This window comes from Micromys minutus (genome assembly GCF_963924665.1).
Source record: "Micromys minutus genome assembly, chromosome: 28".
Classification (NCBI taxonomy): Eukaryota; Metazoa; Chordata; class Mammalia; order Rodentia; family Muridae; genus Micromys; species Micromys minutus.
In genome coordinates this window covers 14,084,165-14,108,083 of record NC_137963.1, presented here as the reverse complement: position 1 = coordinate 14,108,083, position 23,919 = coordinate 14,084,165, and the positions used below count along the sequence as shown (strand labels likewise).

Genomic DNA, 23,919 nt, shown 5'->3' with positions numbered 1-23,919 from the left:
CTGGTATATGACATGACCAATGACGTGGGAAGCCAGTTTGGTAATTTGGGAGGTGACATTTCACAAAGTAAAAACAGTACTTGAAGATTTTGACACTTTAAGTATTTTCTACGGTACTGCTGTATCAGATCTTTATGGCCACCTTCCAAAATAGATAAGAAAAGTAAAGCTACTTTAAAGAATAAATAGCAAAGTAAAAGAAGAGAGTTATGTAAGGATGATATATGTTATTAAATAGCTAAGAGCATCTTAGGGCAGGCTTAAAGTTTAAATTTTAATTTTTTTCTTGCCAGATTTCATGTGTTTTCCATTAAAATCCTCTTCTACATCTTTCAAAAAGTTCACTGTACATGGATTTTGAGGATTTTACAATCTTAGTTGCCCACTTCAGACTGAAAAAAAAAATACTGGCTTGGACATTTAAAGGTTAAAAGAATCAAGAACCAAATAAATTTTAGAGTAAAATATTTGAAGAATATGAAGCTATTTGATCTAAATTGTTTGCTAGGCAGAAAGGAAAACTGCAGCCCAGAAAGAGAAAAGCTTTCAGGGTAGATGAGTCCCTCCCTCCCTTCTTCCCTCTATCTCTTCTTCCATCCCTCTTTCTCTCCCTCCCTCTCATTCTCTCCTTCCCTCTTGTCCTCCCTCTTTCTTTCTCCCCTTTTCACCTGCAGACTTCTTCCTTTCTATCTCCTTCCCCTTTCCTTCATCCCTTCCTCTCCCTATTTCTCATTATGTGGTGATAAGATCACATCCAAAACATTGTGACTCTATTTATAGTATGAAGTGTTTTGTTACCCCCTTTGGGGCATTTTTGCATACTTTCTTCATATCAATGTTTAGGGTTTCTTCCCCATGTATTTGCTTGGATTATCTAAGCCAAATTTTATCTTGCTATTTCCTGTTGCCGATTTTTGAAGTCTTGGTGTCTCAAGCATCATTCGTTCTTGTGTTCACATCTATTTCCCTGGCACAATAATTCACATGGTACGAATTGTCCAGTCTTTGATATCATGGGATATAATTGGAGCTCCAAAGAGACACAGATAGGAATTATTTTGGCTTTGAATATTTGAGTTTATTAGATATGTTGTTATTTATTTAGCTCTTTATCTTTGCCACAATATTTTCAACCCATTCAAATAAATGCACTAAATTCAAGGTGCTGTCAACACACCTTCAGTTCTAATTCAGAAGACTGCCAAATTTCTTTATTAAATTTCAGTGCAATATGTTTTCCCTTTTCTATCCAGATTCTCTATTTCTTTTCAAAATTGCAAAACGGGGAGAAAATAAAACAGTGTTTAGAACAGAAGGTGAAACACAAAGAACCATGCTATCGGCTAGTTACAGAGTTGTACAGTTGCAATTAATATATACCAGAGTTTGTCCCAGACTTTCCTTTAAAACGTCCATTAAATTCACTCATTCTGGGTATTTATCTGTTTGTTGATTGGTTTTGTTTGTTTTTGTTGTTGGTTTAGACAGTGTCTCACTGTTTTACTCACTGTTTTAACTAAGTATCATAGGTTTTTGCCAGCTTGACAAAAAGCTAGATAATTCTGGAAGGGAAACCTCAGTTGAGGAATTGCCTACATCAAATTGGACTACAGATACTCTGTGCAAATGTTCCTAATTAGTAATTGATGTAGGAGGGCCCGCCTTACTATAGAGAGTACCATCCTTGAGCATGTGGGCCTGGCCTGTATCATGAAAGCTACCTAAGCATGATCCAAGAAGCAGCATTACAATATGGTCTCTTGTTCAGTTTCTATCTTCAGTTTCCTGCCCTGAGTTCTTACTTTGATGTTTCTCAGTGGTAAGGTGAGATCTGGAAGTATAAGCCGTATAAACCTTTCCTTCCTCTTTATACTAAACAGTGCTTTGTGGAGCTGGAGAAATGACCTAGCACTTAAGAGCTTACAATATTCTCACAGAGGACTGGGGTTTCCAGAATCAATGTTAGACAGTTTGGACATCTAGTTTGAAAGGAACCACTGGTCCCTGTCTTCCATAGGCACCTTTAATGCACATGGTGCATATAAACTCATCCAGACACATACACGCAAATAAAAACAAATAAATTCTTTTAAAGGTTCCTAGAGATGCTCTCCCTTTCATCTCATTCCCTTATATCCTCTTCAGACAGTCCCTTGTTTTTACATTCATATCTTTTAATTTTTCAGTGATTCTATCGCTTAGAAATACTTACCTGGTCCAAGCCATTAAACCCCTAGATATAGAAAGACAAAATACCATGTAGAACATTAATCATTAATCTGAGTCAGATCATTAGATAGTTTGAATCCAAGGTTCTGATTTTAAAAGGAAGAACTCTTCGAAATTGATCTTTGCCCAGATTTTAATGAAAATCTGTCACATTCTCCTAGACTTGGTCTTCAATACTGCAGTGTGTTTAACAATCGCTATCTATGACAAGAAGAGTGCTTATCATGTGCTTTAGGGAAGCAGGAGCAGAGTGGTTAATTTTGACATTCTGTGCAGATGAGAACTGGACATGAAGTTTATACAGAGCTAACAAGTTGCCTGTCTACATACAGAAGATCTCTTTGCCTCACACTCTTGAAACTAAGTTCATTTCCGCCACATGATAAAATTTCTGCCGTACAAAAACTCATTTGGGGGAGGTTGACCTCAGTTACCATCAAGTGTTCTTTCTGGGTGGACAGATTTCTAAGTGTGTCATTACATCTATAGGAATGGATCTGAGATGGTAAATTCCTCCTTGGCAGGAGAAGATCAGACTGCCTTGTAGAAGGTTCACAGTAAACCAGTCCCTTGTGTCTCGGTTCTTTTCCCTTCATCCTGAGACAGGATCTAAAGGAATTTCCAAAGGGTGTGGAGTCTCAGTAGGAATGGACACACCAGGGATTCTCTAATTTAGCCATTCATTCATTCATTCATTCATTCATTCATTCATTTAACAAGTACTTATCAGAAGTTTGCTGGAGTTTCTAACACTCCTCCCTCCTTCCTGCCCTCTACTCTCTCTTCCCTCTCTCTACCTCTCTCCTCTCTTTTTCTTTCACTCTACGTTCACAATATCCCTTTGCACTTCAAGAGGAGTATATTCCACTATAAACACCACCAGGCTACTAACTCCTGAGGTAGGGTGTCAGGGCGATCATTTGCTCTTGCTATGGACTTCAAATTCTGCACAATTACCTGCTCACCACCCAGTGTAAAGCAATCGAAGAACACTTAGAAGATGGATGTATTGGGGAAAAAAAATGCCCCGCTCGTTTTATTGTTCTGTTGCCGCTGCCTTTGTTTTTCCTGGCTGTGCATTTGTATTCCATTCCTTACCCTGTTCTCTTCGGTGCTTGAGGCAGAGGGAGTGAGGAATGAGAGCATATTCCCCAGACAAAACACTGGCAGATGGAGTGGAGGGGCTCCCTTAGGACACTAGTAGCAAGAGAAACTGAATAGCAGAGTCCAAGGATGTTATTTTTAAAAGAGACTCACAATAGCTTTGTCAGCATGTTGGAGAGGAAAGGAGACACAGTCTCTCTCTCTCTCTCCCTCCCTCCCTTCCTCCCTCCCTCCCTCCCTCCCTCCCTCCCTCCCTCCCTCCCTCCCTCTCCCTCTCCCTCTCCCTCTCCCTCTCCCTCCCTCCCTCCCTCTGTCCCTCCCTCTGTCCCTCCCTCCCTCCCTCTGTCCCTCCCTCTCTCCCTCCCTCCCTCCCTCCCTCCCTCCCTCCCTCCCTCCCTCCCTCTGTCCCTCCCTCCCTCCCTCCCTCCCTCCCTCCCTCCCTCTCTCTCTCTCTCTCTCTCTCTCTCTCTCTCTCTCTCTCTCTCTCTCTCTCTCTCCTCTCCATTCCTCTTCCATTCTCTTTAAAACTTTTGAATTAAATTTATTTACTTAATATAATAAAAGGGGTGCCAGCCTGTATGTGTTTCAGAAATTTGATGCCCTTTGGAGAAGTGAGTTCTCTTCTATCATGAGGGTCCCAGGTATTGAATTCAGGTTATCCAGCTCACTGTCATGTAGCTTTTCCCACTAAACCATCTCTCCAGTCTGAACTTCTCTTTTTAATGCTAGCTCTTCTCAATCATTCGAGGTCTGTGTCCTGTATATCTATTGACCACCTTACTATTCAGTTATGAAATACTTCTCCCCCTCCTGTCTGTCTATCCGTCCCTCCACCCTCAAACTCTTTCTTATCAAACAGATTTATTATGACCTAAATCTAAACATAAAGAAGTAAACCTTTAAGAGAGCATACTTTTAACCAATTTTCTACTATTCTGAGAGTGTCCTTTTCCTAGGGAAATGAATTAAGTTAATTTAGAAGGTAGATGTTACATAATCTTATTGTAATTTCTCACTATCTGTCTTAATGTTGGAAGAAGAACAAAGTCGGTACCAAAGTTAACCAACCTCATGATCTTATCCTTAAGAGGTCATTTTTGGTCAGTCTGTAAATACTGAACAGAAATAGCTCTCTGCTAAGCATAAAAAAGACAGTCCTGCAGTCCCCTTCATTGGGTTTAGATTTAAGGCAGATTGCCCTTTGTTTGGACCTGAGCTTGTATTGTATCTGAATTGGCTACCATCCCTGGTAACTGAGAGACTGTGCTAAGTGTGGACCTTGTCTTCTTTCCATGTTGGAAGTATCTAACATGCTGGTCATTGGAGCTCTCTGCTGGCTTACACCCATCCTTCAATAATTAAATTACAATGAATTGACTTACTCTGGCACATTTGATAGTATTTTACTATGTAGACTATTTGTAGGAATAAACAAAGAATTTTGGAGCTGGGAAGAGGCTCAACATTCTGCTACCTCTGAATTCAATAACACCCTTACAGATAACAACATAAAAATTCAAGTCCTTTTCCCTCATGACCCTAGCTTTTTTCTAGAAGGTAGAATGAAAGTATTTCAAGTAAGTATTGATTTCACAAGCTGATTTACATTCAGCTTCTTAAAAAGGAATTGAACCTTTAGAATAAATGCATATTTCCTTGTCATGACTGTTTTAGAATGCATAAGGCATATTTATGCTCCTTTTCATTGAGGATATTGTCCTTACTTGGACAATTAGAACCATGTTAGAGGAGAGGGACAGAGGTTAAGAGGCAAAACTATCTTTTACAGTAATATGCAGTGCAAAAGACAGAGAGAAAACCACTACCTTTGACCTTAAACTTAGTACCTCCTATAAAGTTATGCTCCAGTATTTTGGAGTCAATATTTTATGGATGACCTAGATCAAACAATAAATTTACAATAATTCTACACCCTAATTTGCCTGAGATGTTCAGAACTCAATGGGCATGCTGCTTAGATACACAATTTTTAATAACATGTTCCTTACTCACCAAGTGTTATAGCTTGGATAATAAATTATAAAGTGGGCCTCAGACAGTAGACACAACTGTTTGAGAAGTCTACCACCTTTTTGACCAGTTACAGCATGTGGACCCAGTGTCAGAACAGTTCAGTTGGAGATGTTAATAAAATAGGCACTTTGCACAGAAGGAGGCTACTTGGCTTTGCCTAGCAGCACTGGAGAGTGGCAGAGAAGAATGGCCACTAGTTTTAAAAGCTAACAGGATCTTTAAGGATATCCACTTGGTTTCTCCCTGAATTGCTCTATATTGAATACGTAGGTCAGATCTTCTTTGATGGCCTCCTCCTCATAATTTCTCTGGTGCTTGTCCTTACCCCCAAAGGAGCATTGGTACAACCAGCCACAGCTTTTAATGACACCCTTAAACAAACCAACAAAACAAAACAAAATTTCAAAAAAGGCAGGTTCTTGGTCACTTGGCATTTCATTGAGACACTTAAAAATATCATCAAAGACTGTGGGGGGATTAGGCTGAGTGCTTGGAGGCCCAATAGTCTAACTACCTTCTTTACTTCAATGACTGAGCCCAGAGAAGGAAAGAGTCTGTCCAATAAAACACAGAAATTTAGTTGCTGGGTTGAGACTGAAGTTGGTTTGTTCTTTATGTAAACCTGAAATCACCTTTGTAGTTAAATAAATCCAGGTTGCAACCTTAAAGTCCCATGGTGTTGGCAAACATGTTTAGGACTTGAACAGTAAGTTGGGTTCCTAGAGCTGGTCCTTACATATTGTATGACTTGGGCTCCTATTAAAGACATGTGTCATCTCAGTTTTTGCATCTAGAACATTTGAATTGCAGTGAAAATAATATCTTCATCATACTGTGACACAGTCTCACTGGGGAGGAGTGCAAATTTACCATGTTTGTTGTCACTGGGGCATCAGACATACACAGATGAGCTTTGTCCTCCCAGCATGTTCTAAGCGTTCAGTCAGATGTGTCAACTCTAAGTACAAACCTGTGTGACAAATTTTTAGAAGGTTTCATGTTGCATAAAAGCCATGGCTATTACACACAGTTTCCACGCCCCCCCAGCCCCTGTCAAGTGAAACCTGGTTGCTTCCGTTTGTAGCTTCTGCTCTCAGTTTCTACACTTGGGTGTGTGTGGAAGAGGAGTCGTGCAACACTGTGCTTTCTTAGCACTGCACCTACAAATTTAAAATGAACCATTGTGTATTCCCCTTAAGGCTGAAGAGTATCCCAATGTGACTAAAGACCATAGTTGCTGGTCTGAACGACCTGTTTTCAGCGGCCGATGATAGCTAAGTCCAGAGGAGAAGTGCTTAATTATTGACTCCCTTGCTATGTCCATCTCCCACAGATGAACCCAGCCGGTGCTACTTCCATGATGGGGATGGGATGTGTGAAGAGTTTGAACAAAAAACTAGCATTAAAGACTGTGGTGTCTACACACCCCAGGGTTTCCTGGATCAGTGGGCGTCCAATGCTTCAGTCTCCCATCAAGACCAGCAGTGCCCAGGTTGGGTGGTGATTGGGCAGCCGGCGGCATCTCAGGTAAGTTCCTAGCCTTGCAGGGCTCCTGATGCTGGTTCCCTGTATCCCTGCTATGACTCTCAAGGTGCCCGTTTGAAGCAGAGTGTCACAGAATATCTTCACCTGAGCATAACATTAGCCAACGGTGATAACGACCCTTCCTCACTCTCGCTAGTTAGAAATAAGGCATATTGTGGTGAAGGGAAGAGAATGCAAAGATCATGGGAATAAGGTCTGTTCCCTCATGGGCTTCTTATTATGATTCAAATATGGGAAAGAACTCTGTTTTGAATATACCACTTAAATTCAATGGGGCAAAGGACAAATTTATTTGGAAAAAAAAATCTTGGTGTATTTTGTCTGTTTTCATTTTGTTTTGTGGGTCCTTTGGGGGTCCATTTTTGGGGTGGGCAGGGACCCTCAACTTGTCTGGTTACTGAAATAATAGCAACTTCATCACAAACTTGCTGTAATGTCTTTTCACCATTCTGGGTTCCACTTTTTGCCCCTGGCTCTCTCCCGTGTATTTATAAAAGGAGTTAAGCTTGATGCACTTCAGAGATGTTGCCAGTTGTAAGAAGCTGTGGCTCATTGCAGGTTCCCCTAGTGCCCTATTTATATGACACGGTTCTCCCACAGGGTATTCCTAGCCTAGTTGAGAGAGGGAGAATTTTGGGGCGACCAGAGGATATGTGATCCTAGGATGGCTGTGCTTTCCCAGAGCTCCCTTTGCAATTATCCTGCTGAGAAAACACCTGGTTTCTTCTGAGACTCCCATTTCCCCGAGACACAGCTCAGGGCTTCTGACTGCCCGGCACACTGTCCATTTTTGAATGGAGCCTTCCTCTTGACCTCACAGATGAGCCATGATTCTCAGTCACCCCTCTCTAATACCGCTTCTCTATGTCAAGTCTGTTGGAGTCCAGCTGGAGTTTTGGTGAATGAGAATTAGGACTCCGGGCTGGGGTCCAGTGAGAGTTATTGGGTGTGCTGTAAAGTAGCACCTTTTACATGTTCATTTTCATTTCCATTCGAACCTTTCTTTATCTCTCTTACCCATGTTCACATTATTAAGATTTTTACTTCTCATTTGCATGTATGAGTGAACGCCTGTAAGAAAATGAAAGGTGTGAACTACCCTCTCCTGAGCGTAGGGTGGAGTCACCTGTATGGTCTTAGCTTCATAGAGAGATTCTGGAATCTTATCTATGCATCCTATTTCTTCCTACAGTGGTGATTGGGGGTTTGAGAGGCGGCTGTGCCTTCATTTATCTTTTCGCCTCCTCAAAGCACAGCATGCAGATAACCCTGGATGCCAAGACTGCTTGGCTTTGTTTTTACTGTAAAGGTGCATGTGTGTACGGACACACATACACACCTGCCTACAATGGGCAACAAGAGATGTCCAACCATTGTTTCTACATCACATCAAAGGTTCAGGAATTCCCAATTCACCTAAGATCCTGTTCTTAGAGATGCTTGAAAAACAACAGTCAAATGAAGTAATTACTAACACTTTAGAAACCTTTCATACAGAGGAGGAATGGGAGAAACTGTGCTTAAAAATCACACAAAGATTATTGTTAAAAATTTGATCAAAATTTAAAAGAAATCTTCCAGCCTCCTAATTTTGGAAAGAAAAAAAAAAAAGCCTTTCATAGGGCAATTAATCCAATCTTGTAAGGAGAAGTCTGCCAGGAATTATGGCTGATTATTAGTTCTCCCTAAACAAAAATCCAATTTAAAAAATCATTATTAACACTAGCTTTTCAATCTATAAAGAGGAGGGGAGGAAACAAAATCATCGTATTGAATTATTCATTGTTCCCAAATTTATTTTAATAAAATCGACTAGGTTCCATTACCCTGGGCTTGGATATAATCTTTGTTACAAGGAAAATTCACTGTAACTAAATTTGCCACTATGAGATCAGCTCGCCATAGTCTATGGAGTCAGTGTGTGCAGACTGGGTGCAAAATCAGGAAAGCAGAGGTTTGGGGGACACAGAACAATAGTGTTCCAGCTTCTTTACTTGAAAACACATGCATCTCCTGTACATATGTGTATGTGCTCATTTACACACGTACAGCCATGTGTATGCAAACACATATTAAGCCACACACAGTACAACACAAAGACTGCTTCTTTCGGGGCAAGCACTACCCCTGAAGTAAAAGTATTCCTCCCTCCTGACAACAGGGCAGGAGGAAATAGGACTGTGTCCATCATTTCCTTCTTCGGTTGTTAGAGGGGCCCAGTGGTTAATTTTCATCCTGTCAGGGCTTCTAGTGAAGATGCCAAAGGCACGGGCAGCGGAGCTGGGAGGTTCTTGAAAGTTGAATTGAAGAATAAGATAGAAAGAGGTATCCTGGGTCCATCACCTTCCTTAAGCTTTATCCTCCTTCACCTTCTCTCCCCCTCTCTTCATTTGTCTCCTCTTGTTTTCTTCCACTTCCACATTATTTTTCCTTACCCCCACCCACATGTGCCTATATGAATAAGCCAATAGGAGCTCAGTCTAGACACTATCCAAATCAAATACAGGAGAATAGAGGAAAAGGAACGAGGAACACCTGAATTTCACCATCACCTGTGCTCAACACACACTCACTCACACACACACACACACACACACACACACACACACACACACACACAACCAATTACCTTCTTCGTGGTAAACACTGTTGTCTACCTTGGAGCCCTGTAGGAACTGTTGTATTCTCCCCAGTCAGTACCATATCCTACATATAAAGAATCTTGTCTTTGAGGTATATCTCATGACAGTGGGAGCCTAGACATACAAGGCCACATCCAAAGTTGAGAGTTGCTGGATTCCTCGGAAACAGGCAGACTTCTAGGTGACATGTGCCAGGGGCTCAAATCTATCTCCGAAGAGTCACAGTCTCTGGAACTGAGGCTTCCCCATTCTCTGCCACCCACTGATCCTCTTCTGCAGTTTTGTTGGTATTCACCAGGGCATTTTTGTCCTGAGGAGTTATGAAACTGCCCAGTCATTCCTATATCCCTTTTATAATCCAGTTTATTCCACTCTCCTTGTGCCTTCCTGTGGTTTTATAAAAATGGTAAGAACTCAGGTGTTTGTTTGCTGGGGCTATGTCTGTATGTCTATGATATAACCCACTGAAGTTTAAGACCCCATCTCTGACCTCAGCACTCTGTAAAGAAATGGGTGTGAGAACTCTCTCCAAATTATAGCTGCCTTAGAGTAATTCAGCAGGCACTTGTGAGGAGTGTGGATAAGGAACACACTCTGTGTCATGTGACCTTAGAATGCCAGTCTAAACTTGAGCTTTGATTTTGCATAACCCTGCCACTTCTAATGATTTCCAGTCTCTCTCCCTCATTCTCCTTAAACAACTTTCCCAAATTTGGTTACAATAAAGCTACCCATGAATGCAGAGTCTTGTACCCAAAGGTTATCAGGCATATCAAATCTTCCTGGTTGTGCAAATTGGGTTGATTATCCTATAATGAGAGACATTCCTTGGATTTTTGGGCCATGCACCTTCCTGACCCAGCTGGAATCAAGAAGTTCCTGTAAGTGAACAAAAATGGAAATGAAGAAAGAGAATCCAGTTATCTCTCTCTCTTCTGGGAACCTCAGCAATGGTGCAGTTTGGTTTGCTTTAAGTGCTTGCAAAGATCTTGTCTTGTTCATACTTTGTTTCCATGCCTCACATTTCTCCAATATTTTACACCAAAGGCTGCCAAAACATGAAGTTGATATGCCTCCCTTCTGTCCTCATCCCCAGAGCTCCTCCCTAAGACTATTTCCTCCCGTGTAAACAGGCAGCCCCTCTTTGCCATGGAGTCTAAAGAAGAGATAGAGATACTAAGTTGAGCTAGAATTCTCGGTGTTCTCAATGAACCGATTTATTGTGTTAGGCTTTTAAGGGTCAGACTTAAACTGACCATTTCTAGGGTAGTGATTTGAGGACCAATGTAAAGCAACCCTCTTCTGAGAATAAATGAGAAATGAGAGACCTATCTGCACTGAAGCAAGGGCTGTGATGCAGAAAGCTCTTTCCATTCTTGGGCTTTCTGCCTGTTTCCAGCTACACTGCTGGCTCTATGGTGATTCCTGCCTTAGAGAGCACCATTACTTTACTTCCTATTTGTGGCTAATTTTGAATGTATTTGTTGTTAATTTTTGGAAGGGGAGTACATTAGTCCTTTGCAACTTCATTCTGAGTTGCTATTGTCTGGTCCTTGACATGCTTATCTGTCTGTCTGCTGTCTATCTATCTATCTACCTATGTATCTGTCTATCTATCTGTCTGTCTGTCCATCTGTCCGTCCATCCATCCATCCATCCATCCATCCATCCATCCATCCACCCACCCAGCCACCAACCCATCTATCTATCTATCTATCTATCTATCTATCTATCTATCTATCTATCTATCTATCAGTTAAAATATAAACCATGTCAGGTTTTATGCTAACATAATCATTTACTTGCTTGATTAAAGAGCAGCAAAAAAGGTATATTTGTAGCTTCTTTCGATGAGTGTGAATACATAATAATAAGGAAAATAAAAAGTAAAAAGTCAAAGAAATGCAGATCTGAGCTTGCTTTGCTATCTTTTATTCCTGGAAATACTTGGCAAGCTAATGCTCCAGGAAGCTCAGTGTCCCCCTTTGGAAAGTGGGAATAGTATCTACATTGTAGATATGAAGGATGAAGAGTACACAGAAAATACAGGATTTTTGAACTTATCTGGAAGTACCAAAGTCAGTGACCTGCCTCCTGCATGTTAGGTTCTACTATTCAGAGCTGACTGAAGTGACTCATACAGGAGAGACAATTGGTCACATTTCACCCAGTTAGACATATTCTGATCAGCAGACATTTGTTGCTCACCCAAGACTGGGTCAGGCACATTGGGAATCTCTAAGAGAGCCCAGGTCCTCTTGCTGTTCTGAGAGCTTATTGTCACACCCGAGGGGTGTGTACACCTGGAAACCGTAGTCACAGATCTCAGGTTATAAACTCCAGAGGAAATTCCCCAGTGAAGAAAACACAGTTGTTAGCATACTCAGCCAGCTGGGATGGCAGCCAGCACACTGCATGGAAAACTCCTTTGCCCACTTTTAGAATGTCTAGGATAAATCACAGAAATGACGTTTACCAAGTTCCTCTGGGCTTTGTACCAAACTCCATGACTCTTACTTAAACTACTACAGAATCAGTATTAATGGTCTCCATTCACAGATGGGTACACTAAGACTTTGGACTCAGGTCTGGAAAGGGCCAAATTGGGACACTGGCCATTGCTTTCAGGTAGGAGCCCAGGTGCAGAGCAAGCAGCTCACATTTGCTCCCAAGATGGCTAGGAGAAAATGGCCAAAAGGATGGATGTTTTTGGCATCATCTTGTCATTATATGCACTTTAAGAATACTAAGACAGAGGTGGGGGGGGGGTCTCTTACAATACCTCAAATACTACTCCACCATTCCACCTTGCTGCCAAGATATCCATCCTTGGCCTTCATTCTTTTTTCAGTAACTACCTTATTATTCTACATGGTGATGGGTTTCATACAGATATTTCTACACATGGACATCATTTAATTTGATTGGATTCACACCCTGAGCACCTAACCCCCCACTCATACTTCTTTCTGTGTCAGATTAATCCTTGCCTACCTTTCTTAGAACTTAGTATAATCTTACACACACACACACACACACACACACACACACACACACACACACACAAGCACACCATATACTATTCATTTTTGAGAGAAAGCATTCAATATTATTCTCCCAACTCTAATTGATTTGTTTTGATGTGATTATCTCTACTTCTATCTAATATTCTATGAGCAACATGTTTGTCTTTATAGCTGAAAGAAACATCATCATGCCTGTATCCCTCCATCATTCTCTATTAGTTTAGTCTCAGAAACACACACACACACACACACAATGTGTGTGTGTGTGTGTGTGTGTGTGTGTGTGTGTGTGTGTGTGTGTGTGTGTGCTTGTTAAGAAAAGAGTTGTTGAGCTGCAACTTAAGAGAGGGAAATTGATAGTCAGGTCAAGGTATGATGTGAAGAACAGGCTATCAATAGAGAAACAGCGAGGCCAGGACGAAGTGTAAGAGACAAAATGAGTGGCACACGTAAAGTAAAAAACAAACAAACAAAAAATAAATAAATACATAAATAAATGTCCGATAAATTTTAAAAATGAAGAGAAATTACTTGGGAGGAGTACTTAAGGACACTGCAGATGCTTGGCATTTAGTTTTTATCCCGAGGGCTGAGGAAAGGTTTCTTGCAGAGGCTTTAGGTGTGAGGCAAACTGGTCAGATGTTAAGATGGAAAGAACAGCAGTAATGCTTTCTAAACACTGCCTGCATGCCAGACCCCATTTAGCACACCATTGCCCATGCACTTCCCAGCCACCCTCCTGAACATAACAGTCTTCTCTCAAAGGGAAGAAACAGAGCCTCAGCGAGAGACATGAACTCCTCACCTACAGAACTTCCCTTCGTTTTCTTCGATCTACCTGACCACAGGTGTTAGTTAGCATGAAACCATCTCCACTCAGAAATCTTATACTGAAAAGCATTTCTCCAATGCTGCTTATCCAACAGTATCTGCAAAGAACAAGGAGAAATCTTGGCCTCTCTAGCTAGTGCTGAGGAGACAGTTCCAAAGGCTGTCTGCCCCTTGCTTGTCCCTGCCTTCAACCGAAGCATTCACGTCTTCTCATTAGGAAAAGGGGCAGCCTTTGCCAATGGTGGGGAAGGAGAGGGAAAAGGAACATGCTGAAATGCTGGAGCACACAGATTCCAAGTAGTTTCCCCAAAGGCCCAAGGGATCTGCTTTCTCCTGGTGGTTTCTGAATAATTGTTCAAGAGCACATGTGCAAGTCATCTAAGGAGACAGAACAGAAAGTACCATGGTTTGTTACAGCCTGTCCCACTCTTGGGGGTACCCAAAATTCCCTCCAAAGGAGCACACAATAGTCTCTTAGCTGTCATTCCTCACACCCATCAATGAAACCCTTGGGCTCGGAGACACTTTAAGTCAATTAAACCTTACAGGGATGCTCCTGGTCCTCCTCACAGCCCTTTCCCTTCATCCTTCAGCCATTTGCTCCTCCTACAGATGCTGAATATTTGAGTGATGAAAGTTTGAAACACATTCCATCAGTTTGCGTCTGCAATTCAGTGACTCCTGGGGTTCATCATTTACTAGTTATGTGATATTGGTCAAGTCACATAATCTCCGCTTTCCAAGGTATGAGTGAGATGCATGTGACCTGTGATTTCTCTTCCGATGACAGAGTCTTTGGTTCTGTCTCCTGTTACATTTCTACAACTAAAGGGCAGACATGATTAGAAATATTGCATGGGGTTATTTTCAAATTGTTTTTTTTTAATAATATGTATACAGATATCTTGTCTGACTCTGTGTCTGTACTTCATGAGTATCAGATGCCTTGGAACTGGAGGTACAAATAGTTGTAAGCTCTTGTGTGGGTACTGGGAATCAAATCCAGCTCCTCCAGAAGAGCAATCAATCCTCTGAACCACTCTCTCTGAACCATTTCTCCAGCTCTAGGATATCATTTTTTCTTTTTAAAACTCGGCTTTCCAGTACCAACGTTGAGTGTCAAGAGACTTAGAGAGCCTCCAGTTCATCCCCCACTTGCTATGTGGTATGGGATGATTCTGGTATTCTAATGGAAGGCCAGTAGCGCTGAGTCGTAGTCCCATCCTGTCAAAATTATCATTGTAAGCAATGGAATGACAAGGAGATAAAGAATTTAGTCATAACCCTCAAGGGAGAAGAAATTAGCTTGGGATCCTCTACTGAGGTAAAACATATTGTGACAAGGTGCTCTAATATGTGGAGGTAATCTCAGCAAGATATACTTTCAGGAGGAAGGGACAGTTGGCAAGATGGTTATCTATGGAATTATTTTTCTTTATAACTGGACATTTGAGGGTAAATTTAAGAAGCTATACTATCTCCACATTGTTACATAAAGAAAGCCTAGGCTTTGCATTGAGAAAGAACTGATGTACTTTTGAGCTATGTGGTTCCTAACAAATTACCTCATCTTTATAAGCCTCAGTTTTCCTCCTCCACAAACTGGGCAGGCTCTCCCCTCTATATTATGGTCTTGAGAATGCAATAAACTCACACACTGTGTACAATGTATGTGTTTGTTGTTAGTGACTTTCAGAATAATTTCAGATCTTAGTCTCTCTAAGGCATTTGATACTGAAGTCAACTAAGTCTGAAGAAGAACACAGTAGTGACAGAAGTAGTTACTGATAGTAATCCAGTAATTCCGGGCAGGCACTAAGAATACATTGACTTCTTGAGGACTGCACCATGTGCATGAGGGCCATGTTTGAAGAGTGAGCCTCCATCTCTCAGATGCCAGGGTACTTGACTTGAAGCCCAAGAACAAGCAGAGCTCTGTGGCTTGAGGCTCAGTCCTCTGAGGTCTTCGCTGAGATCAGACCCTTCCCTTGCCAACCTTCTCCATGGCCCATCTAGAAAAATTCCTAGGCCTTTTTCATGGTCTCCATCCAAACCTGACCCACCCTGATTTTCTTGCACTTCTCCACATCACCATCCTGAATGCTCATATTCTGGATCAGACACTCCTTCATCCCTGCCTTTCACCCACACTCCCTTCTTTCAGGACTCCTTTCTGTGCTTCTCTGTAGGTGTTTAGCAGTCTCTCTTTTTGCCCCACCTCTTGTCTCTCCTTTCTGTCTTTCTTTCCTTCCTCTTTTCTCTCCCACCCCCTTCTTCTTTCTTTCTGTCTTTCTTTCTTTCTTTCTTTCTTTCCTTTTTTCCTTTTGTACTATTGTTTTGTTTTAAGTGGGGTCACCGGCATGTAGCCAACATGGCCTTTGCTGTATAATTTAGTTTCATGTTCTGTACCCAAGAAACATGTGAAAAATGTAAGCAGCGTTCACTCTCTGGGGCCGTAATGAACTTAGGAGGCAAGAGTCAGTCAAACTTTGCTGAGCCTGCTGCTTTGCTGGTATTGAAATTTTGTCCCCCAAACCACACACTCATTTCTCTACTCCGAAAGTAAACTTTCTCAATCCAGGCCTGAAGGAGGGGCTTTGGATAGGAGCCGAGGATTGACTGGGCACAGGACTCTGTTTTTGTTTGTGTGAGCTCTCCTTTGTTTGTGTGTGTTTTTCAAGGCCCCTAAGCACCACTCTCTAGCTCCCTCTGAGTCCTGCATTTGAAAAGTCACTCTTGATGTATTGTCTATAGAATCAGACCAGAAAGAGCCTCCTAACTTCACTGTCACTACAGTGATAGTTTTCTTAAAAAACATAAAAGTCCTCAACTAGTCCAAGGCACAAGCAAACCTAGAACCATTTAAACATATTCAGTGTTCAGGGAGAAAAGGACTCCAAGGGTTCCATGAAATCTACTGTTACTGACATCATACATCATGGTTATAGCTTCCTGTTAACCCCATGTCCTTCCTCAGGTAAACCCATAGGTATAGTTGGTGGAAGAGGGCATTTACTCAGTGTCTCCAAGTTTCCCCTTTCTGAGAAAGAGTTCCCCTTTAGCCTCTTGAAGAGGCATGAGTTTGGTTGAGGTTCTGATTTGCTAATTCACTGTTCATGGAAGTCTGAGTCTGCAGTTCAGCACAGACAGCAAGGGATGCAGAAATAAAGTAGTAGCTCAATGCAAAGGTTTATATAATAGTATTCGACACACATCAAGAAGCTAAAGTCAGGCTTCTGTTTAAGAGAAAACAAAATCGTGACATCATTGAGAGCTTGAGACCAGTGAGCTGTCCACAGGAAGTTCTTACTTGGCTAGAAATGTCCTACATTGACTGTGTTTTACCTATCAATCCTCCAGCACCTGTGACATCATGGCATAAAAGAAGGTGAAGTTTCCATTTAGTTCAATTTAAGTAGCTGCATAGAGGCTGTGGGCTACTCTGTGAACAAAGCAGGTTTAGAGTGGGTGCGTCATATCCCATTGCTCCTAGACAGAAAGATCTCTGAGCAATTGTTTCATATTACCACGCCTCTGTGTCCTCAAATGTAAATTGGAATATTTTAGATCATGAAGATTGCAAACACAGATCACAGAAGGTGCTTGGCAAGCTCCCTGGATCCATTCATCAAATTAAATCATTAGAAATTCATAGTGAAACAATTTATCCATTTCCCACATAGGGAGAGCTTCTTAAAGCATCTCACTTATTGTGGCATTCAGACTTCCTGTCTATCCTTAGAGTATATTCTACCCTTAGAATATAGTCTCCTTCATTCGTAAGAAATAGCTGGTCTACATGATCACTTTTTCTACAGCCCTCCAAATCATTTCCCACCACTGGTAAAATCCAGATCCTTTATAGTAGGCAAGGTCTGGTGCAGTTGGTACACACTTTTCCATGTAGCCCAAGGGGTATGTTTTAGGCAGAATGAATGTATCCATGGATACAGCTTGAGTTTTTTTTTTTTTCTCCTTCTCTCCAGAGATGCCAGTACTTCTTTAGACATGTCTTAATGCTTAATCATCCTTCAGGGTCTAGGTCTCTGAACTAACATTGGATTTTTGTTCTAAAAGAAGAGTAACAAGCTAAGGATCTGGCCTCAACACTCTGTGTTTAGTTATTTCCATGGCCTATCATAAGGTGCCCATGTTTAGAGAACATTTGGATAAAAACGTTTTTATATTTATGAATATTGTCAACATAAGCTTCCTGTAGTGAGGAAATCTTTGTAATGGGATTGAACCAACAGGTTGTGTCAGGAAGTGCTAAATTAAATGTTTGGGTCATAATTTCCCGTGAATTTATAGGTGGAGGAGCAGGCTGGGTCTTCTGAATCACCAAATCTATCGTTTGGCAGAGGGAGATTATGATGATGATGTGATGCTGCTGTTGATGATATGAAAATAAGAAAAAATATGCTCCTTTATTCTCCTTCATGCATCCAGAATTGGAACATACCTCAAAACCTGCATGGGTTTTCCTTGGTGATGTTTCCTGTGTTCATTGCTGTATGCTTCACATCGATCAAATCAAAGGCTCATGATAGGTGCTGAAGAATTAACCTTCTGTTTGTTAATAACTTAGTGCTGATACCAAGGAATGGGTAGACTCTGGGGTTGATGTTGGGGGAGGGTTTAATCATCTTCTTTGCCCCAATACTGTGGAGAAATAAACTGTCAAAAATGTTCCTATGATTGGCTTCCTATGGGAATGATGTCTTTTCAGCTTGTAAGCTGGGAAGGATTTTTAGTGTGGTCTCCAAATAATGGGCTAAGCATTAAAGACTGTGAAGGAGTAAGAAACAGAAATGTGGACAGAGAGAAAGAGGAAGGAACAAGGAAGGAAAAAAAAGATTATGATATATAAAAGCAAATAGAGGAAGGAAACAATGACCACACCACAATATTCAATGGCAACATAATTGCAGTAACAGTTGTTATTAATGACCATACCAGAACGTGAAGTGCTCTCGGGGTATCAATTCTGAATCAAGGACTTTATTCGGTTTGTTCACATTCGAACATGCCGGCCAGCTTATGAAGCAGCTTGTCCATTTTTTTCCTAGTTTATAGAAGAATATGTTATGAAGCCTCCAGTTGGCCCTAAGGCAAGTTAGGGCGGCCTATCTACTGTGCTCTTCCTCAAGTAGAAGGACAAACCTGTGGGCTTTCTAACAAACGGCCATGATGTGCCTACACCTGTGTGCCTGCAGAAACTCTTTGAATTCCCATGCCATTTCTTTTGAATAGAAGGTCATCTCATTTTGTAGTGGAGAAAGACAGATTTAGCAACAGGTCTGAAGTCATTCCCTCAGGAGATGGCAAAAGCAGAACTTCCAAAACATATCACTTGCACATCAAAACTGTATGGTTCCCTCTGTTCCATGGAGTAAAACAAAGAGTTGGGTATGGGGGTGTGGAATAGTTCAAATGGAGACCCCAAAGCATTATTCCAGTGTTGTGCACAGATGCCAGTTGATCTGTTTAAGGCTGCCACTGGTGAAGACATATTCATGGAGGTCTCCATCTTTCAGAGACCTTTGCTAACAATCTGGTAGACAAGAACATCAGGAATGGCCTGACCTGGAAAGTCTTAAAGCCTCTTAACTTGCTGATCACAGCTACTTCTGAAATCCAGCATGCTAGGCCAGAGAGTCATGCTATCTATTCGTCTCCTGAAGACCGAGGTCCTTGTTGAAACTAGAAGGTCACAGGGCTTCCCTCAACAATTTCAGCAATTCTGTTCTCTGCCCCATGCGTATGTCCCTGAACCACACGATTAGAATCTCTTTCTAGGAGAAATGAAACTGCAGGCAGCCCAGGAAGGCCAGAGAAAGAACCAAAAGAAACGAGGCACACATACTGCAGCTATAGGAGAAGATCAGAGAATGCACATGCTCAGTAAGAAGGAGGGCTCAGGAACAAGTGTATGTAGCCTGGCTATGTTGTCATACTATAAGGGTCCTCTATAAGCATTTTGACTTGTACATCATCCTGAATGCATGTCGTATCAGAGAGATCTTAATTAGCAAAGCTGGAGAAGGCAGAGTAAGACAAAAACAAAAACAACTTGGTGACTCCCAGTCTTATGAACTTGAGAAATTGTGTTCCTTTATGACACATGTTGTTAAGTGAAAAATCACTCTTGTGACCTTTCTGAACAGTCCTGTGTCATCAAGAATGCCATTAACCACTGCTCAGCTCTTCCTGATCAAGAGATTAAGTGACTATAGCTTTGGTGCGATTATCGATTTCCTGAGTAACCCATGGACATCTAAGGCCTTTCAGGAAAAGGCAGAGAGGGGATTGGATCAGTCTGATGACCCACCTTCCCCCCCCCCCCCACTCAATCTTTGAGTTGGGTAGTGAGGTTTTCTCACTGTAGGGCTTTGATCTAGAATTAGCTATGACTCCCAATTTTGCTCCAGGGCTAATGAGATCATCATTTTTTTTTGTTTATTTACAAATTAAAGTTAGCTGTGTTTGTAATTTAAACTTTGTAACTAAATCTTAAACAGGCAGTTTTGTAGTACCAGGATGTGATCCAAAGATACTTCTTAATCTTGTTCTAGAAAAATGGCTTCCAGTGCTATAGTTGGAAAATGGAATTTTCTCGATGCCTTCTTTTTCTAGAATATGTAATATCTCAGGGCTCTGAAAGGAAGTCCCCTATAATGCTGGATTCTTATCTGGAGCAGATGATGTCTCAGGATGTCCACCTACTGCTAACCATGGCATCCATTTCCTGCTCTACTGTCTAGTGTCCTTTCGAGTTGAAGTAAACAGAGACCTTGTGATCTCATATAATCCATATAGACTTATGTCTTATCCCTTTATACAATATATAGCAGTCATGTATTATGATGTAGAATTTTTGAACCTTGCTTTTTCTATAAATGTAAAAGAAGAAACATCAGAAAACATTAAAAATTAGCATTTTTCCCCCAAAGTGTTATGTTGGGAGCTGTATGCAGAATAAGGCACAGCCTCTTGACCTTCCACCTCATGCTTATGCAACTGAAAACATCTGGAAAACTGGTTTTGTCATGGCTCAGCTGTGGCTCAGTTTTTCCCCTTCTCAAGCCCTTTTTATCTCCAGAGTCTACTTGACACAAAGAATTTACACTTCAGATCTGGCTTCAGGCATAGTTTGTTTCAGTCCCTTACTTGTCCAAGCCTATCCCTCAGACCTCATGAAACTTGAAGCCAGAACCAACCTGGTTTTCTATATGTGTTAACTCACTTAATTCTTCATTATCATCTTTAGGAGTCATTTGTTAAGAAGGGGTGTGGGGACTCTCAATTATTCTTTTCCTCTGGGTTTCATTTTTCTCACATATACATGGGAATTAAGATCTTAGCACATAATAAAAATGAAACACATGTCAGCTGAGTAAGTAATTTCATGAGAGAATAAGAGTATAGGAGAAAGGTTCGATTTTCAGCACAAGAGAGGGAAAGCAGATTCTTCCAAAAGGAATCTGGGGTATCTGGACACCCATAACCTTCCCCCTCTCTCTTAGGAACACAAGGGATTCCATCATCTTTGTGTTCTCCTCCTCCTAGCATCTCACTCTTGAAAGGGGCACATGAGCCCAGGACTCAACTGCAGCCATCTAGCTGGAGATCCCGTGTTCTACTATAGGAGAGAACACAAACTCAAGAGCAGCCTCTAGATGTTAGCAGCTTCTGCTCACTTTTTTTTTTTAATTCCTTTTCAACAAGAACAATAATAATTGAAACAAACACAGGCCACGTCCCCCATCTGCACCCCTGGATTACAAAAAGGGGGGCCCAAATGCACTAATATAGCCCCAGACACTTACCCTTTGCAAGGCCTTCCTTGTACTGAGTCACCCAGCCAGACCAGCTGCTCTATGAACTAGGGTAAGGGCTCCAGTAAGAGATCATGGTCATGCCACAAGGAGCTCCAGAGCCAGGCTTTTCCTCTCCCCACCTCCCACCCTGAAGAAGCCTTGGACTCTAACTTAAATGGATGTATTTTGGAGAACTAGGTGGCTTAAGAGATTAGTAATGAGATCCCAAGTCTTTCAGTGCTGGGTCAGGAGTTCAGAGTCAGGCCCGGGTAGCTGGTGAATGGCATAATTAGGAGCCAGGGGCAGCCTGTGAGGGCCTCTGTGAAATGAGCCTGGAAAGGCTTTTCATGGCTGCAGTTGTCAGCTGCACAAAAGCCCACCACCACATCCGACACTAATCACTCTCCCTTGTTAGAGGATTTACTAGCTGAAGAATCCTAAGCCCCTACCTAGCCTTCCAAAAGCCAGTGTCCAGAATGGGTTCAGGCTACTGCCTCGCTCGCTCTTGTTTGCGAAGTGGGAAGAGCACATCAACCCTGTGTTATGAACACATGAGAACTGACACTTCATGTGCCTTTAGTTGTGAAGTGGTGATGAATCGATTATTACTGTTACTGCTTTGTGATTCTTTACCATTCCTATCTGAGAAAGCAGACCACGAATCTCCCCTGCTCAAGGAAAGACTGGAGTACAGAAGAGTGGTATGACATACAGAATTATTCCATTACTGTCACCAGCTTTTTAAATGGACGTCATTTATGCTGTTTGAATCTTGCTTTCCTCACATGTAGAATGGACATGGAGTAGAAAATTGTCTTGGACTAACACAGAAATCATAGGCGGACTTTAGCACATGCTCCTGACTGGCATGGTCTGTCCATGCATGTTCCTTTTCCCCTTCTGAGTCCCAAGGCATCAAAGAAGATATCTCATTGATAGAGTCCCCAAGAACATTACAACTAAACTTGACAAACAGAAGCAAGCCAGGAAATGTTTTGAAAGAAGCTCTGGTGTGCTCACCTTCATGAATGCTGTCTTAGATTCCTATAGCAGCTTTTGCCTAGAAGATTGAGATGCCCATTTCTGTCCATCAGAAATCTGAAGCTGAGTTAAAAAATGAGTGACTGAGTGAGCAGATACACACCAAGGAAACCGTAATAATGATTCTGAGATATATCTTGTCTGCGAGATTTAGCTAACCTACCAGTAAACCATGTTAGCAAGGAACACAGAAAGGCATCTTAAACAATTTCTTGGGAAAAACCCACATTTTTCTTGTGGCTATTTGATCAGATCAGGGGCTTGCTCCAAAATATCACAAGAGTTCATATCTTATGAAAGAGCAGGCTTGGCTGGCCTTGGATCTCTAAGGAGTAAAATGCATAACATTTTAGGGACAATTCCCTGGGGACAATGAGGTGCTAATCAGTCCCAAGCAGAGACCCAAGGCTGGAGAGCTTCCAGTGCCAAGTTCTTATTGAGAATTGTGTCTTGGGCAGAGGTGCTTACATCCCCTGTTAGTTCCAGAACTTTGGAAGAGTGAAGGTAACATCTCTCTGTCCAGCTTCTTTGCTTGATTGTCTGCTCACACCATACAGTAAATCATCAGACTAAAAGAAAGGCAACTTCCCCCTCCCCCTGCGCTCTATCTCTTTAAGGCAGGCATCAAAGGGGAAAGTGCTCAGCAGGCCTGGGGAAAGTGATAATTGTTTCTAATGGTCGGTGAAAGACAGCCACCCCCCTCCCCTTTTTCCTCCCCTCATTGTTATTAGTCTATAGAAAGGAGGTTGGCGGAAGGGATTGAATCCCCCCCCCTCTCTCTCTCTGTGTGTGTGTGTGTGTGTGTGTGTGTGTGTATGGGTGTGGGTGTGGGTGTGTGTTGGATAGTATCTTTGTTAACCCTTGATTGCCTTTCAAGTTTTTATGTTTAGTGGGTCAGTATGAATGGGGCTAGAGAAGAGTAGAAAAGAGGGCTTAGGAGTGGTGAAAACTACCCTATTGAAAGAGGTCTACAATGAGCAGTAAGCAGCAGGAGGAGCCTGGGTTCAGGATGGAATGTTTGAGCTGCATTTGTTCTTTGTGTTTGTCAACTGACCTAACCTATGGAAACTATTATTGCCCCATTGCTCATTCTTTTATTCTGCTAATACTATCTCAGTGCCTACTTTGGGTTTGTGTTGCTATTAATACTGACAATGTATGGTTAAGACTTCATTCACTCTTACCCACAATGAGCTAATGCTCAAGTTCAAGGTGTATAATTAGAATCATCTCCTAGGTTAGTTCTGGCCAATTTGAGTGTTTTTCCATGGTGTTCTGTTAACATAACCCAGGGAGGGTAGGAAGGTGCAGAGCTTAGTTTATGATGCCTGTCCTGGGAAAGGACTCTAAATGGTAGCAATGATAACCCAGCATCCCCTTCACTGGTTCAGCAGGCTCATTGTACCACAGACATCAGCCTGTTCTTTATCTGGGAGATAAGAGTAACATTAATTCCTTTCTTATGGGGTGTTTTTATAATGCAAATCAAATAAAACATTCAAATACCTTGTTTTATGGTAATTATACTCACTGGATAAAGAGCTGTGATCATATATTTCATCATATCAAACATCATGAGTTTGAGTGTGACTTTCCCACTCTGGGAGGATCGAGATATCCAGATATTTTCTTTATACTATATGGTCA

At 41.6% G+C, this 23,919-nt stretch overlaps 1 protein-coding gene across 1 annotated transcript in view; it reads left to right on the top strand.

Annotated features, from left to right (window-relative positions):
• Window positions 1-23,919, top strand: part of PAPPA (pappalysin 1) — a gene marked incomplete at both ends in the record, with an annotated part of 218,323 nt that overhangs the window by 125,781 nt on the left and 68,623 nt on the right. The window contains one exon of the mRNA XM_080940261.1: window positions 6,701-6,894. Within this exon, the coding sequence (XP_080796387.1) occupies window positions 6,701-6,894 (194 nt within the window). The remainder of the gene's footprint in view (window positions 1-6,700; window positions 6,895-23,919) is intronic.